At 41.2% G+C, this 18,246-nt stretch overlaps 1 protein-coding gene across 1 annotated transcript in view; it reads right to left on the bottom strand.

The window, feature by feature from the left end:
• LOC112397808 (guanine nucleotide exchange factor VAV3-like) overlaps window positions 1-18,246 on the bottom strand; it is a 304,349-nt gene that overhangs the window by 210,021 nt on the left and 76,082 nt on the right. The window contains exon 2 of the mRNA XM_024742081.1: window positions 11,729-11,845. Coding sequence (XP_024597849.1) covers window positions 11,729-11,845 — 117 coding nt within the window. The remainder of the gene's footprint in view (window positions 1-11,728; window positions 11,846-18,246) is intronic.

The following is an 18,246-nucleotide window of genomic DNA, read 5'->3' as shown; positions in this document are numbered from 1 at the left end:
AAAAAAAAAAATTATAAAGAAAAAAAAAATAAAAAAAAAAAAAAAAAAAAAAAAAAAAAAAAAAAAAAAAAAAATCCTAAGCTTAGGTGTTTTCAGAGAGGATTACACAACTAAGAACTATCAAAGCAAAACATTACTTTATGAAATACTATGTGTACATATTCATTTACCAATAAGTGGCATTTTAGAATCAGGAGGGATTTTAGATTTGACAAAACGTCAGGTTAAAGGACCATCCCAAAGGGTTCTGCTGGAAGAGATGGGACCAGAATCTAGTTAAAATGTGCTTTACAAGTTATGTAAAACTCAGTGTGAATAAATAGGCAGTAGTACTGGCATCCTTCTCCCAGTGGGTCTCCAGTACTTCAAAGAGGTTCTTCGTTCCACCCTAACGTGGCTTTTGTAACCAAGCAGGACTCTATGCGGCCTTCCCAGGACAGACCCCTCCCCCGTATCCTCTGCTTTAGCCCCTCTCTGAAGTACCTAGATAATATAATAGTAACTGATGCACATTTCCTGAGTAGTTTTACAGATGCAAGAACCCCACCAAATGGAAGACATTAACTACCTGATGACCATGAGCATGTAGCCCCCCAGCCTACCGGGGCCTAATGAGTGATAATGTCAACCCCTCTCACACGGCCCTGTTACCTTACCATCAACCAGTCAGAGAACTGTGCACAAACCCTGGGACTCCCCTCCCTCACCTTGCCTTTAAAAATGCTTTCCTGAAACCCACCAAGGAGTTCCCGGTGTTTTGAGGACTAGCTACCTGGACTCCTCCCTTGGTGCCCTGCCATAAACACTGCACTTTCCTTCACCACAACCAGGTGTCAGTAGATTGGGTTTATTGCAGGCAGGTGAGCAGACCGAAGTTTGGTTCGGTAACAACTTCCTCCAGTGGTTCATCATTTTACTGTTTATTTCCTTAATGGCACTTATCACTGGGTGCAATTATCTTATTTATTTATGTTTTACTTGTTTTGTTTCCTGAACTCAAACAGCATCTTGAGGGAAGGGGACTACCTGTCCACAGTGGTTAAGCAGCACTGCCCATGAAACCATACTCCTTTAGATGGGACTCGAACCCTCAGTCTCTGACTTAGGACAGGACTCAAACCCAGGTGCGCCTCATTTGGGACTCAAACCCACAATCTTCCAACTGAAACTGAAACCACACAACTCAGATGGGACTTGAACCCATATGCCAGGACTGGAACCCAGCCAGAACCCAGACCTTGGGACTTGAACCCACGGTCTTTTAATTGAGATCACACACCTGGTCTCAGGATTTAATGAAGTTCAGGTTCTTACATCTCAAAGAATTCAGTGACAGACAAAGTGATAGGTAAGAAGTGGATTTATTTAGAGAGATACACATTCCATAGACAGAATGTGGTCTGTCTCAAAAGGCGAGAACGGCCTTGGGAGAAACACACTCCACAGACAGAGTGTGGGCCATCTCAGAAGGTGAGAGGCCCCAAAATATGGTGTGGTTAGTTTTTATGGGCTGGGTAATTTCATAAGCTAATGAGTGGAAGGATTATTCCAACTATTTGGGGAAGGGGCGGAGATTTCCAGGAATTGGGTCGCCACCCACTTTTTTGCCTTTTGGTTGGCTTCAGATATGTCATGGCACTGGTGGGTGTGTCATTTAGATGCTAATGTATTACAATGAGCATATAAGGAGGCTCAAGGTCCACTGGAAATCGAATCTTCCGCCATCTTGGACCTAGGTGGTTCCAACCAGTTTTTGTCATGTCCTATGACTATGTCATTCTTTTAAAGGTTGTGCCCTGCCCCCTTCCCTCCTGTTTCATTAAGTCTCAGGACTTAATGAAGCTCAGGTTCTTTGTGCCTCGGCACAGGAGGAATCAGGCGAGAGACAAAGTGATAGGCAAGAAGTAGATTTATTAATACCCTTTGTAAAGAGGTTGCATGAAAACGGGGCATGAGAAGATGATCATGTCCCAGGTCTCAGGTGAACCCCTGGGACAGGCACCAAGTGAGGGTCCTTGGCTTCGCACAGGAAAGAAATCATGAGTGAGCCATAGTAAAGTGAAAGCAGAGATACACATTCCACAGGCAGAATGCGGTCTGTCTCAGGAGGCGAGGGCCCTGAGGTGTGGCGATTTTTATGGGCTGGGTAATTTCACAGGCTAATGAGTGGGAGGATTATTCCAACTATTTTGGGGAAGGGGCGGGGATTTCAAGGAATTGGGCTACCACCCAGTTTTGGGTCTTTTATGGGCAGCCTTGGAAATATCTTGGCACCTGTGGGTGTGTCATGTAGCTAATGTATTACAATGAGTGTATAATGAGGCTCCATCCTCCGCCATCTTGGGCTGAGTAGGTTCTAACCAGTTTTTGTTGTGTCCTCAGTGACTGTGGCATTCTTTTAGTGGTTGTGCCCTGCCCCCTTCCCTCCTGTCTTAGGCACATGACCAGCAGAGGAAGCATGCAACCATTTGCAGAATGAAGGAAATGATGGGTGAATTGCTCAGGAGAAGTTACCACTGACTGAGCCTCTGCCAGACACTGTGGCAACTGCTTCACCACAGAATGTGATTCACACTCCTCAGTACAATCCTGTGAGGTAGGGATCATCACTGGGGCCATCGTACAGATCAAAACATGGAGGCTCTGAGAAGCTGAGCAACCTCCCTCCCACATAGGGAGCTATGGGTGGGGAAGGTGAAACCCAGGTTTACTTGACCTCAAAGTCTCAGGAGCGGAGGAAGAGAGCCTGTTTAATGTGCCAAGGCCACACATCTGTAGGACAGGGAAGGAGGACGAAGGGTCCGACTAGAATGAAGGGAATGGGCAGGAACAAGTCAGCAGAGTCAGCCCAGGAGGGTTCAGTACATCCAAGAACCAACTAAAGCCCAAGCTCTGGATAAAGTGGTGTGTGTGTATGTGATCTTTAAGTCACTGGAGATGAGGGGGTGAGGGATATGGAGAGGAAGGGGCAGACAGGCAAAGAAAACAGTATTAATAAATATTAATCTGGAGAATGACGAGAACTTAGATAATTTGGTGGGACTGAAACAAGGAGGGTAATGGAGCTAGGAAAGCAAGACGAGAAGCCTGATCATGAATAACCTTGTGTGGCTTGAAAAAGGGTTTGGATTTTATTCTGTTAGAAGCAACAGAGATCCACTATCAAGTTTTAAACATCTGAGCAACATGACCAGCTTTGCGTTTTTGCAATATTACTCCGAAAATGAGTTTGGAGTGATTCAAACCTGAAGCCAGATTTGGGAGACTATTTCAATAACCCTTGTGATGGGGGCCTTAACTGTTTACTTTCCGGTAGAGTGAACAAAGGAATAGCTTTACCCAAATAGAAATGGGTTTGAAGAGGAAAAAAAAAAAGTAGTCCAGTTTTATACACAGTGAGTTTGATGTGATCATGTGATACCTAAATTGCTACTCACATACACATTTGAGAAATCCTAGATTAATTAAAAGTTTAACTGTTTTCCTCACTTCAGGACTTTTCAGTGCCTTCACCATGCTATAAACCATATGTAGAGGGAGGATGTAACATGCAGCGTTTACCAAACTTATTTGAACAAGAATATTTTCCCCGGACTATTAACATTTCTCAGGACAATGGGGTTGCTTGGGAAATGCTGTTCTAGAAGTTTGCAACTGTATTAAAATTAGAGAACAGTGACGTTTTTTTTGAACTGTCTCAAAAGCAGTTAGAAAGAAGACCAAAATATGAGCCTGAATAATCACTAAGGTGTAAAGAATGAGCCTGGAATGGCTCAGCTTCTTAACGTGGTAAGAATGGGGAAATCTGCCTAGTATTAAGGACCCCCGTGAAATATACTATCAAAGAGAGTGAAATAGATGTAGAGATTGCTTAAAAAGTCAGCTCTGTCCAAAAGCAAAGGAGAAGGATACTGCTAATGACACAGAAATTGTCTTAACAGCCAACTACACATACACATTAGGGAAGGCTAGAAGCTGTTTCCTCGGTCTCAGCTTAAATAGACACAAATGAGGCCCTGGAACAAGCTTTCTTTGTTCAGGAAGGAATCCCTGGAGAGCTCTCCCTTAGTTATGTAAATATAGGCAAGCCACCTACTGCTCAGGAGGGGAAAGTAAAGGAGGCCTTTGTGGGTGGACAGAGGTTGACTCTTCACAGTATCGCTGCTAGGCTGTCTGCTGGAGGCTGAAAGTTGGCTGATTTGCAGGGCAAGTCCAGGGCCGCCTTGGAGGAAAGACCAGAGATCCCGAATGCTGCTCTGAGAATGAAAGTTGGCACCCCTGTGGGGGCTAAGGAGGCCCTGACCCTAGATCACTGGCAGGAAAGGATATCAGGAGCTCCTAGACAGAATTCACTGCACAGCTAGAGAAATTTGGCATGGCCAGGCTCAATGCTGAAGCTAAAATGCTGTGGGGAAGGCGGGAAGCAGGCTTGGGCAGTGTGGGGCTAAACGGGGCACACCAGCATCAGAGCTGTCAAAGGCACCAAGCAGGGCCCGTCTTCACTAGCACCAGGCTAGTGGGCCATCGACTGGAGGTCGAGCTTCTCATGGTGCTTCGAAGCAAGACTGATTAGGGCCCAAATGACCACAAAAGCCCCAGAGACTCCTGAATAATTTAGGATGGGAAATACTTTCAGAGAGAAATGTCAAACTTCTAATAAGAGTAGGAGATCAAAAAAATAATTATAAAAAGAGAGATTATATTTAAATACCAAATGATTCATGCTGGGTACATAGGGATATGAGAAAAAATGTTTCTAATTGTTGATCAACGTGCATACAGTAGCCAATAAGGATCTTTCAAACCATGCCACGGTGAGGTCCCTGAGGCCACCCATGCCCAAGAAAAGCTCAGGAGCCTTTGGTTGGGAGGGTTTTCTTGTAATCAGGAAAGCCAGGTAGATTGCCAAGAGATATACAGGTAGTAGGAAATTATTACAGATTTTCAAGTATCTAGTTTCACTGTGTCAGGATGCAATGAAATACGCTTTGACGGGTGCACTTCCCAACACACACATAGGACTGGAAGCGGGGAATGAGGATATGGAGATTACCCAGTCATCCAGGTATAAGTGCTGAGGAGCTGGCCTGGGGTATTAGTACACACTGGGCAGGAAGAGGTCCTTGTACCCTTCTTTCTACATGTACCCTGAGGTGTAAAATTCAGGCTGGGAAGGGTGAAAAAGTGGAAACACACAAACTTATAGGACACATCCTGAGCAAATACTCTCATAAGACATGATAAGGCATTACAGATGAGACAGAAATCGAAGAAGAAATGAAGCCCTATTCATTTCCAGGTGAAGGATTTAGCAACCTCTTTAAGTCTTTTTACCCTGAAGTTTTAAGGTAATCTTCAAATCATTCTGTAGGGTCCAAATATATATACTCAGCTGGGGGCCTCAGGAAGAAGTGAGTTCTCATCTGCAGAGGCATGCATGCCCATTTTCTTGACCCTGTAGAGCACAGACAAACATGGGAAGGATGCCTGATGACTCAGAGCCTCTTCCAAATCTGAAGAGTATCTATGATACTCCTTGGGTCAAAGGTAAGGAAGAGAAAGCATTTACCACGAAGCTCGATGGTCCTCCTATGTAATTATTTACATGCTGCAAAACAGAGGTGTTCTATGACTCTGCGTATCTCCTCTTCTGTATATGACAGAAGATGAAGACACTACAGAATGGTCTCTAAGTTGTGTGGAACACTGGTAACAGAAGAAAGGTTAAGCTATCTACGCAACTGAAATCATGTGATGGACAAAACCAGGTGAATCGCTTAGATTTCTCTCACTGCTGGTTGGAAAAACTAAGGAAAACTGGCCTGAGGAAGAAGAAAAGGAAGACTGTCTTGGCTCATGTCACAGAAAAATCCACAGGTACATGTATTTGGCTTTGGGCACAGCATGAGTCCAGCCTCACATGATACCACTAGGATCCTCCTTAGCTCTGCTCTCACTGAACTGGGTCTGTTTTGAAACTACATGTGGTTCCCAGATGGCCGTAGCCCCTCCAAGCCTCGTATCCACACAGTTCCATGGCAGGTGGAGAGCAAAAACAAAACTGGCCCTGCCAATGTCTTAAACCATCATACAGGTCCTAACTGAGTGACCTGCCCCATCCCCGAACTCATCACTATGGCCAAGGGGATGGGATATTATAATTGATTAAACCACCCAAACTGGGCTTCCCTGGTGGCACAGTGGTTGAGAGCCCGCCTGCCGATGCGGGGGACACAGGTTCGTACCCCGGTCCGGGAGGATCCCACACGCCGCGGAGTGGCTGGGCCCGTGAGCCATGGCCACTGAGCCTGCGTGTCTGGAGCCTGTGCTCCGCAGTGGAAGAGGCCACAACAGTGAGAGGCTCGCGTACCGCAAAAAAAAAAAGAAAAAAAGAAACACCCAAACTACATGATTGGCAAAGGGAAAAGGGAAAAGGGTGCTTTCTCAAAGGAGATCCAATGTCACAGAAGGAGGGAGAAAGACAGCTATGCAGGATAAAATAGATTAACGCTGTAGCACAGTAGAAAGAACAAAGTTTATTTCCCAAGCTTGCTCCTCCAATATCATTAGTCCTTGCATTCAATTCAAAATTCAACTCCTATGTTTACCACTGAACCTGAAGCCCATTAACACCAGTAATTATAGTTGTAATAATAGTAACAATAAGAGTGAGAACAGCTAATATTTACCGAGTACTACACACTTTGGACCTGGATACTCTTTTCAAACACCTTACATACATCATTTCATTTCTCACCTAACCTCAATTTATAGATGAGGAAACTGAAGCTCAAAGAGATTAAGTAGCTTGTATAAGATCACATGCCATAAGGAGTGCAAACTGCCATCCAACTCAGAAACCATGTTCTTAGCCAAAACACGACACCACCTCTTCTCAATTAATGTTCTTACCTGAATCCTTGAGCCACACCTAAGCCAATGCTCTGAATTCCTTTAGACAGTGCTTGTCCTGAACCTGAACACATAGAAACTACCCTACCGCGACTAATACCAGCTGGAACTACCTTCAGCCAGTTGTGATTCTCTTTGATTCAAGAAAACATATCACCTTACACTTGTCAGGTGCTTTACAACACTTGAAACAACAGACGTGACATCTGTGGGTAGCGGGAAGTAGGCCCTTATATCCACCCAGAGCTGCCAGGGGAAGGAACTGACGTCATCACTCATCTGCACGGCAGCAGCAGCCTGATTTCTGTTACTCACTAGAAATGTTCTCATTAAAGAAAAATCCCATGTGTTTCTGCACTGTAAGTGTGCCAACAGACAGCTCAGCAGGAAATGTTTCCAAACAACAAAAGTGTTAATCAGAAAATGACAATCTGAACAGAGGAACAGAAAATCCTTTATATGCAGAATGAAAGTGAGCAAATTTACAGATCTTGCTGCAACGTAAAAAGTAATTAATAATTTCTAACATTCCTGGGGGGAAAGGATTTTTTTTAAATTACATTTCTCAAGCAGCGAGGTCAACTAATAAGATTTTACTTTTTGTTCTTGTTGTTACTAGAAAGCCAGAAAAGGATCCATCTTTTTGAAAAGTAAGAAAGTAATGATTTTTCAGAATCACACAAAAACATAAACCCAAAGGCAAAGAGAGGCGGTAAAGCCTCTTAAAAGGGCACCTAAGCTCCTCCCACCTCAGAGCAGGGAGAAGACTCAGCAGGCTGAGGCCAGGACTCCACCTCTGGCGGGAACCTTATTCAGCATAGTTGACCCTTCAACAACAGAGGGCGGGAAGGTGTTGGGGGCACAGATCCTCCCCACAGTCAAAAATCCATGTATAATTTAGTCGGCCCTCCATATATAAGGTTCCTCAGTATCCACAGTTCTGCATCTGCAGATTCAACCAACCACGGATCGTGTAGTATTTATTGAAAAAATATCTGCTATAAGTGGACCCACACAGCTCAAACCCCCACTGTTCAAGGGCCAACTGTATTTAACAATCCTGAGAGTCAGACTTAACCTCAAGGCCTCTCTCTGCTGACTCCTGAATGAGTTCAAGTTACTAAACTCATTCTCCATCCTTGCGTGATTTTTAACCCAAGTACAGAAAGTGTTCAGAACTATTCTAATTTTTGTTGCCATGAGTTTGAATTAAAATCAATACCCTATTTTCAGTGGGTAAAGAGCTCAATACTAGAAATTAAAGTGAACACTGAAAGGCAAAATTATCATAAGCCCTTCTAGAGCACCCAAAATGTGTGCTCTTCATTATCTCATTAGTGAAAAGGAAAATTATCATTCATTCGTGTTAACGCACGCAGTATCCTAAATATAACTCATGCAGTATCCCAAATCTTTCCTCTCTTTCTAAAGATAAAGTATAATTAGATTCCAAGTGACAGATCACTTGTGCTTTTTAATTTCATATGTTCCTTTGGTGTTTCTCCTGTGAGTTCATCCTTTTCCCTGAGCAAGCATCCACACAGGAGTGAGGTCCAAAACATAGGCAGCGGACAAGAAAAGCAGAGGGCTGGGAAGTCAGAAGCCCTGAGCGCCAGATCCTGCTCCGTCCCCAAGCAAGGAGAACTTGAAGTCACCATTTAACCTCCCCACCTCCCAGTTTCCTCCTCTGAAAACTGGGAACACTTGCTTCCTTCCTTCACAAGACTATTATGAGAATCAAATGAGGTCAGTGATCTGAAACACTCTCCAAGCTTCAAAATGCTAAAAAAAATATTAGATACTGTTATTGCAATTAATATATTCCTAGGTGAAATGGTACCAAGTATACGTGGATCCTAGATTTACTATTTGTATGAATTAAGGCAGACAGGGAGCAGACAGATATTTTTCATTTTAAATTAATTGAAAAGATTTAATTATGCCTCAAGGAACAGAGAGAAACAAACTAACCTGTCTACATCCTGCTAAAATTGATATTCACAATCCCAGAAATTAGTCTCTAAATTAGCAACCTATTCATTTTTTTTAACTTAAAAATGTTAAACTGGGGCCTCCCTGGTGGCGCAGTAGTTGAGAGTCCGCCTGCCGATGCAGGGGACATGGGTTCGTGCCCCGGTCCGGGAAGATCCCACATGCCGCGGAGCGGCTAGGCCCGTGAGCCATGGCCACTGAGCTCACGCGTCCGGAGCCTGTGCTCTGCAACAGGAGAGGCCACAACAGTGAGAGGCCCGCATACCGCAAAAAAAAAAAAAAAATATTAAACTGCATGAATTGTCCAAGATCCATCACTTACAATCTAGGATTTGTAAATGGGGACAATACTAGAACCTACATGGTGGGACTGATACAAGAATTGAGACAATACTTGCAAAGCACTTAGGCCCATGCTGGTCCAGGGTACTGGCTATGGGAATGTTTGCTCTGTTGTGCAGCAGTGGAGAACCAGTCAAATCTGGGGTCAAACCACTGCTCCAATCTCTACTAGATATGTGGATTTCAGACACAGGTTTGCTTATCTGTACAAGGAGGAAAATAATACTGGTACGTACACCTTGTAGGGTTGTTATAAGGATTAAAAAATATATTTGAAGATTGAAAAGATATCTGCTACATCAAAAGGGTTCAATAAGTGGTGGCATTGGTGGTTTGGCTTAGAGATTATGTTTAGTAGCAATAATACTGGTAAATTATGGAACAGCCCCTTAACTTCTTTAATTTTCATTTGTTCATTTAGGTCAAATACAGTTCGGAAGAGATAGCTGCACCAATCTTGGCAGTAGCAAAAATGTATGTAATTTTAAAGTGATAAATATAGGATCAAGTTCTATCCGCAATCCAAGGTTTAATTCTGTTTCAGACTTACCACTGCCAAAATATTTTAAGAAGCCAGAACTATGATTACCCATGAGAAGCATACGGTTAATTCCTTTATATTCAACTTTCTATAACCTCAACTCTCCTACAAAGCTTCCACTGTAGGAAGCTAGCATGCAATGTTATTCCACTAAAACAAAACCATGCATTTCTAAACAATTTTTATGACTTCACAGTCTTTGTCAACACCATTTTGTGCAAATTTGAACAAAAAAAAAAATGAAGAACTTTTTGAAAAGCTTTAAAAAGTCAGGACTTTTCTTTCATTTTTTCACTTCCCCAAAAGAGACGGAGGAAATAAAGGAAAATCAAAGAAGATTTTTTTTTAAAAACTAGGAGGAATGGTCAAAGAACAGCAAAAGATATCTTTATAAGCTATTAAGGCATTTTTCTGGGCCAACAGCTTAGAGGACTGTTCACTTCACCTGGGATTCTCTCTGATTGCTCTTTGTCTTCATGGCTTCACTTCATGGCCATAGACAAATGTGCCACCACTTCTTTACAAGGAGGCTTGGTTTTCAGTTCCTTGTAACTATCACCATATGTTATCCTCCATCACTTTTTTGGACCTCAAGACAACTAAATCACAGCTGGCCAGAGAAAGAGGAATCCTAAAAACCATATCCTTATACCCATTTCCTTTTGTACAGACTTCTAAGCGGGCAGGTGGTCTGATGATGGAGAAGACCGCTGAAGTCCAGATCACAAAGTGACCAAGAGCGAACCCACACCTTCTTTCTCCCTGGGCAGGTTGGCTTCCCCATACTTGCTGCATGTCAGCATCAAATTTTTTACATTTCTGTTTCAAGTTTGTGGTATTTATTCCCATTGCCAAGCAAACTAATCCATTGCTTGCTTTTTATTTTATAATAAAAATCTTACACTTAGAGGGGTGGGATAGGGTGGGTGGGAGGGAGGCTCAAGAGGGAGGGGATATGGGGATATACATATGCATATGGCTGACTTACTTTGTTATATGACAGAAACTAACACAGCATTGTGAAGCAATTATACTCCAATAAACATGTATAATAAAAACTATTACATCTTAAAAATCAAATGAAGTGTCACTCTCTAACAGCCTTTTGATGAGATACTAGCACCTGAATTATCAGAGTAAGAGCAAACTTCTCAAGATCTTTTAGGTTTTTCCCTGCTTATTGTCATAATGCAATTATGACATCAGGGGTTACCTAACTGCCTGACTCTTTTATGGCTTCTCAGACACAAGAAGTTTAACTTTATGCCCAATCACTTCAAAATAAATGAATGTAACTTTTAAAAGCTTGATTTCTAACCTTTTACTTTTGATTCTTTTGAAAGGAAGTCACCTATTATACACAAGTGCTTGGTGTACATATAAGTAATAAGAGCAAACATTAAAACCAATTTACATGTGACAAATATCATTGAAATCTAACAATCTAACATATATCTGCTGAAACCCAAGCAATAGGAGTTACTCAACAATCTCAAACATTTCAGCGATTTCATGTGTTCTGCAAGTCACCTACCCAAATGCCAAAACAGGCAACAGAACATTCTCAACTTCCAAAAATTAGAGGACTTTCAGGTTTGGAGAAGACTGGAGGGAAAGAATACTGGTCCTCAGTCACGACAGCCCAACGAACTATCTAAAAGATGGGAAATAGTAGTCCTGCCCTCCGAGATAACCAACAGGAAAAGTTACCTCTGGATAAAAAATTTCCCCTTATACTGCTTTAATTAAAAAAAATAATAATTCTAATCTCATTTGGACAGTTGTTGCTATTATTTTTTGGCTAAGCCCCCTACATGTACAATTTAACTACATAATGCAGATACCACTTCAGTCACATGTCCTACTTCAAGATAAGAAACAACAGTTATTTGATAAAATGTTCTTGAGTTTAAAAATACATAAAAAATAAAATGTAATTACCTTTCCAAAGTCACGGACATCAAACAAGTCAAACGCCTCAAAGAGTTCACTCTTTCTCATTCCAAACGTGTCGCAACAGGCCGTGAGGAATGTCCTTATGTTCTTCAAACAGAGAAACTGAGGAATGGGAAACAGCTATTAGTATATAGTGAATCATTCTGAATGCTACCTATCCTCTGTCAAGCCCAGAATGCTGGGGAAATGCCAATGAAGAATCCATCCACTTTTCAGGTTGTTTTCAATTACTCCTTCATCAGTACTTAAATGATTACCCACTCTCTCCCAGGCACCAGTGACACAGCTGTGAACAAGGCAGACAGAAGTCTGCCCTCAGGATACTTACATCCTAATAAGAGGAGACAGACAAGAACAAACTCAGCAACAAAAACAAAAAAGTAAATATTTTTATTTTCATATGGTGATAAGTGCAATAGAGAAAAATAAAGCCAGGAGGAGGGATCAGGAGTGCTGGGTGAGGTGTGGGGAGCTTCAGCGAGATGGTTAGAGAAGGTGTCAGTGAGAAGGGGACAGATAAGCAGAAGAGATTTGAAAGTGGTAAAGAACCAACCATGCAGAATTACAGGACAGAGTATTCAGACTAAAGTAGCAACCCATGCCAAGGACCTGAGGCAGAAGCTTCTGAGGTTACGTCTGAGGAAGGGGCCAATGTGGGCAGAGCAGAGTGGATGACAAGGAGCAAGGCAGGAAGTGAGCTGGAAAGGCAATGAGGTCAGATGATGAAGGACCCTGTTGGACAGGCTTTTACGCTAAATGAGATGGGAAGTCATCAGAGGCCTTGGGACAGAGTCTGATATTTTAAAAGTTTTGTTTTTCTTTCTTTAAAAAAAATTTTATTGAGGTATAGTTGATTTAAAACTATACCTCAATAAAGTTTCAGGTGTACAACATAGTGATTCAAAATTTTTATAGATTATACTCCATTTAAAGTTAAAAAAATACTGGCTGTATTCTGTGTGCTGTACAAGATATCCTTGCAGCTTATTTTTTTCTAATAATACTTAACTCTATATTAAAAATACTACTATTTCAACAAATGATCAACATAAAACATTTAAATGAAATTAGTTTTAGTACTAAATCTTTGAAATCTAGTATACATTTTACACTTAACAGCATATCTCAATTCAGACTAGCCCCATTTCAAGTGTTCCATAGCCATACGTGACTAGTTGCTGTCATACTGGACAGCACAGTCCTAGAGTTTCAAGTGCAGGTTTGTAAACAGGTCCCTCTCACATATACAAAATATGCACAGACATAACAAGTACAAACTTTTAGCTGAGCTTTTAAGGCCCTCTATAACGTGCCCCACCATTGCAGTCAGGCTGTTCTCCTTGTTGGTGCTTGTTACTCCGTGTTCATTCCTGCCTCTGTGCTTGAACTTTGTCATTCCTCTAGCCAATAAGCCTCTCTCTTTTCCCTTTTCTATTCTAACTCCCAGCCCAGCTACAGTTCCATCTCCTTCTGGACTGCAACAGTTCCTACTGCTCTTTCTTCAGAGCTTCTTTTTGTTGTTGTTGTTGTTTTGTTTTATTTTTTGAATATAGATCAAAAGGGGCTGGAGCAAGACTAGAGACAGTAATACCAGACAGGAAGCTATTACAATAATCTGGGTGAGAGACAGCCGTGGGAAGTCCAGGTGTTCAATTTTGACTCTTAAATTTGAGATGCCTATTAGTCATCCAATGGGACACAGGGCAGCAGACAGCTGGATATACAAGTCTGGAGTTCAGGACACAGGTGTGTACTCCAGACTTAAATCTGAGAGTCTTTAGAGTATACAAAACATTTTTAACCATGATGTTATCTGAGATGACTTTGGGAGAAAGAAGAGGGGAGAGGGGACCTGGGGCCAGGTCATCTTAGATCAGGAAAAAAGGAGGAGCCCACAAAGGGGCAGAGAAAGAGGAACCAGTAAGGAAGGAGAACAACCAGGTGAACATGTTTTTCCTGAAGCCAAGTAAAGAAAGTGTTTCTAGGAAGAAGGGGTGATAAGCTGTGTCAGCTGCTGCTGCTACTCAAATAAGATTTTGACCAGGTGCTGTCCTGGGAATCTGGCTGTGTGAAGGTTATGGGTGCACCTTGACGAAAGCAGGTTCCATGTGGAGGATGGGGGTGGGGAAAGGCTGAGCAGAGCAGCTTCAAGAGACAATGGGAAGAGAGAAAGTAAAGATAGAATATAGATTCTTAGGAGTTTTGCTGCAAAAGGGAACAGAGGATTGAGGAGGTAGTCAGAGAGAAAGAGGTCAAGGAAGGGCTTTTTAACAATGGAAGCTGTTACAACATGTTTCTATTTTGACAGGAATAACTTGATAGAGGGGAAAGATGGTCACGCAAGGGAGAGGGACAGTCGCCCAAAGGAAGTCCTTGAGTGGGCAAAGGAGAAGGGTCTGATGCTCAAGCAGAGAAGCTGACCTTGAAGAACATGCTCAGCTCATCGATACTAACAGGGACAAGGGGGAAGGCAGACGCTATCACAACTTAGACAACCAACAGAATTTACTTTCAGTGTCTAAAATGCAGATCCACCTACACATAGTACACACATATCCTGAAAGTGAATTTTGGAAATAGTAGTTGCAATGGCACACGTAAAAATTAAATTATTAACCTCCAATAAGTGAGAGATCTATTAGCTAATTATTGCATCTTTGCCTTTTTTTTTTTCTTTAAAGCACTGTCAATATTTTATTTTGTTGTTCTGTTTTCCATCTTGGTTTGTTTTTTAATTTGCAGAAAGCACATTTTACTTCTACTTTGGAAAAATTCAGATTTTTCATGGCCTTAACCCAGACATAGTTTTACCCTTTACAGGAATCCTTCTTGAGGCTTAAGCATTTCAGGAGGGGTTAAAACCACAGGGGAAGCATCATAAACCCTTTGAAGTACAAAGGCAGCAGCCAAACTGCACATACAGTTACTGCTTTCATTTTAAAAAATTCATAAGAGACCTTTACAACACGGAACCACTCTACATGTAGCTCTTTCACATAGAATTGCTTATTTACAGATTAAAAGCCTTGCATTCTGCCAAGATAGACAATAATTACTCTCTTGGGGATTATGCAACATCTCTCTTGCAATATTTTTTACATAATTAAGTGCCCAACTCATAGCTCACCAAGGAACAAAGCATAATTGCACATGCTACCCTCTGAAGATTTCACACCAAACTCAAATTTTCCCCTGTATAGGAAAAACTACAGTAGACCTCCATTCAAGTGTTTTGATCATTAATTCAAAAAAGTATCATTACTGAAATTTAAAAAAAAGAAAGAAATGTTGTCATTACTGTATGCATACAAGAGATGATTTAAAAACAGAACTTTCCTTCACTTCTGGAACCAATCTTAACCTTATTCGCCCCTTAACTAATTCAATTCTATTTAATTCCACAAATATTTACTGGATTTGAAGAACATCACTGGTATGCTCTCGCATTTCCAGGCAATCATCAAGTTTGGTCACCCCTTTATTTATGTATTTTTTCAGTCAACAGGTTTTGAATGCCTACAATGTTCCAGACACCGGAAATGCTAAAAATGAGTAAGACAAGTTTCTCTATTAATCACAGTTGGAAATTTTCATAGCTTTCCCAAAATTGGCTAATAACACTAGGATCACACTTCCCTTAATGGCTCTGTGCTAGTACAGGAACAGAGTTGAGGGATGGAGGGAGTGGGCCCTAATGCCATCACAGAAGCCCTGGACAGAGCTGGACCTGTCAACCTGTCTGCCCACCTACCATCAGACTTGTGCTTTGTTTTCCTTACGTTGAACTTTCTCTTTTTCCAATTTATTTTCTAAAATTTCAAACCAAAAGAAAAGTAGAAAGAATAGTACAATGAACACTCCATTTACACAACAACTGTAACATACTGCCATATGGGTTTCTGTGTGCCAACCATATCTCTATATATTTATAAAAATTCATATGTGAAAGTAAGTTCAGACACCATGGCACTTCACTCCTAAATAACTCAACACGCATCTCCTAGGAATGAGGATATTTTCCTAAATACCTACAACACCATTACCACCCCGAGAAGATAAACAACAATTCCATATTATTTCATATCCATTCCATGTCCAAATTTCATCAGTTGCCTACCCCATGTCTTTTTTACACTATCCCAGCCATCCACACCCAATCTAGGGATCAATTCAGTTTTACCCATTATATTTGCTTGCTTAATTTTGCAGTATCTTTTAATCTAAAAATCCTGCTGCCTTTTTTTTTTTTTTTTTTTTTTTTTTAATGACACTGTCTTTTGGAAGAGTCCAGACCTAGGTATCTTATAGAATGTCCCGCATTCGGCATTTGTCAGATTATTTCCTCATGGTATCATTAAACTTATTTCCCCATCACTTATATTTCCTATGAACCAAAGCTAAGTCAAGATACAAGTTAAATAATTTTGGAAAAAATATTTTATACTGTGAACTTCATAGTCCATCATATCAGAAGATAAAAAATTTAGGGTAACCCATTATTATTGATGCTAGGCTTGATTACTTGGTTAAGATGGTTATTGTCACATCTCTCTATTGTAAAGGTACATGTTCCCCTTTACATTAATAAAGCCTGGGGGTGATAATTTGTTACCATGTGGCTGTCCTATTTCCCAATAATTTTTCACCATAGACTTAGCATCCACTGATAACCCTTGCTTTGATTATTCCATTTGGGACTGCAAAATTCTATCATTCCTTCCACATTTATTAGCTGGTATTCTCACCTAAAGACAAGCTTCCCCTGCCCTCCACCCTCCTTTTTTTAATCTTTGTTTGTGTAATAATTAATTGCCATCATTATTCTTTTTGATGTTCATATTGTCCCAAATTTGGCCACTGGGGGTCTCTTCTGTGACCTTTTGATGACTCCATTAGTCTGTTTTCTTACATCAAGCTGTCCCAGGCCTACATCATATTTTCTCTGCCCAAGTTCTGTAATCAGCCATTTCTCCAAACAGTTCCGTTTCAATTTATATGGTAAATGGCAGTATTTAGAAAACAAAGGCTGAGCATCAGACTACTGGCAAATGACATGAGCCAATTATATCAAATGAACCAGTAACTCCACCCTTTGCTTAAGCAATCTATCACTTGCAACAGAAAGAGTTAATGTAAACAGGAATGGCCTGATTGATCTTCAAAATACCTCTCCAAATCCTATCATTTTCTTTATGGAATACCTAATAAGCAAACTCTTATCTCACTTTGTTAAGAAAGAGAAAACTTGAATTCACCGAAGACTGGTGAACAGAGAGTTTCTTTCCACCTAGGGATGTTGTTGGTGTTTTGACAAGCTGATAGTCCTTTGTAGCATCCCGCAGCAGCTTAAAACCTTCGGTATTCAGACCCGATGCACAAAGACAGATACATCTCATTATTTCAGTTCATAACCATACCTTACGTTTGACCAAAAATTATATAACTTTGCTAAATCACCTAGTTGATTTATAAGAGAGAACTTTAGGATTTTTTAGAATTTAGGATTAGGATTTTAAAAACCAGAATTAAATAACTCTAGGGTTTTTTAAATATTAAATATATCCACACATAATAGTTACCAAAATCAAGGACACACAAAAGGTCGAAATAGCATTTTCTCTCTTAACAAATATTAATGAGTTGCCTTTTGTGTATCCAGGATATACAACAGGTCTAAATAGCATTTTCTCTCTTAACAGATATTAATGAGTTGCCTTTTATGAAGTTTCATAAAACATCATAAAACATCGCCCCCCTCAATTGGGTACTTATTTATTTATTTAATGCGGTCAACCAGTGCTTGACAGTAGGTTGTTTCTCCTTTTTTAAATTTTTATTTATTTATTTTTTGGCTGCATTAGGTCTTCGTTGCTGCACGCAGGCTTTCTTTAGTTGCGTTAAGCGGGGCCTACTCTTCATTGTGGTGCGCGAGCTTCCCATTGTGGTGGCCTCTCTTGTTATGGAGCACAGGCTCTAGGCACGCGGGCTTCAGTAGTTGCAGCATGTGGGCTCAGTAATTGTGGCTCGTGGGCTCTAGAGTCCAGGCTCAGTAGTTGTGGCGCACGGGCTTAGTTGCTCCAAGGCATGTGGGATCTTCCCGGACCAGGGATAGAACATGTGTCCCCTGCATTGATGGGCAGATTCTTAACCACTGCACCACCAGGGAAGCCTGGTTAATTGAATGAAACTGCCAAGAACTGGGTATTCTTAAAAAAAAATAATATGACCCAAACTCTGCCCTCAAAAGAGATATTGTAGTCCGGCTAAGTGTACAGACAAGTGAACACGGAGTTACATAACAACATGTCAAATGCTATGAAGACGACATTCAAAGGTCCCTCGGGAGTCCTGGAGTATCAGATACAGCCTTCTGGAGTAAGCGATCAAGGATGACTCCCACTCACTGCAGGGTGAGTGGGAGTCAGCCACAAAAAGAGGGGGAGTGGTTGATGTTCAGGGAGCAGAAGGGAAAGTGCCAGACTTGGGGTGTGAGGGTGTCCAGG

The sequence above is a fragment of the Neophocaena asiaeorientalis genome, unplaced genomic scaffold (genome assembly GCF_003031525.2).
Source record: "Neophocaena asiaeorientalis asiaeorientalis breed wild unplaced genomic scaffold, Neophocaena_asiaeorientalis_V1.1 scaffold35, whole genome shotgun sequence".
In the NCBI taxonomy this organism is placed as follows: domain Eukaryota; kingdom Metazoa; phylum Chordata; class Mammalia; order Artiodactyla; family Phocoenidae; genus Neophocaena; species Neophocaena asiaeorientalis.
This window is presented reverse-complemented; position numbering and strand designations above follow the sequence as displayed.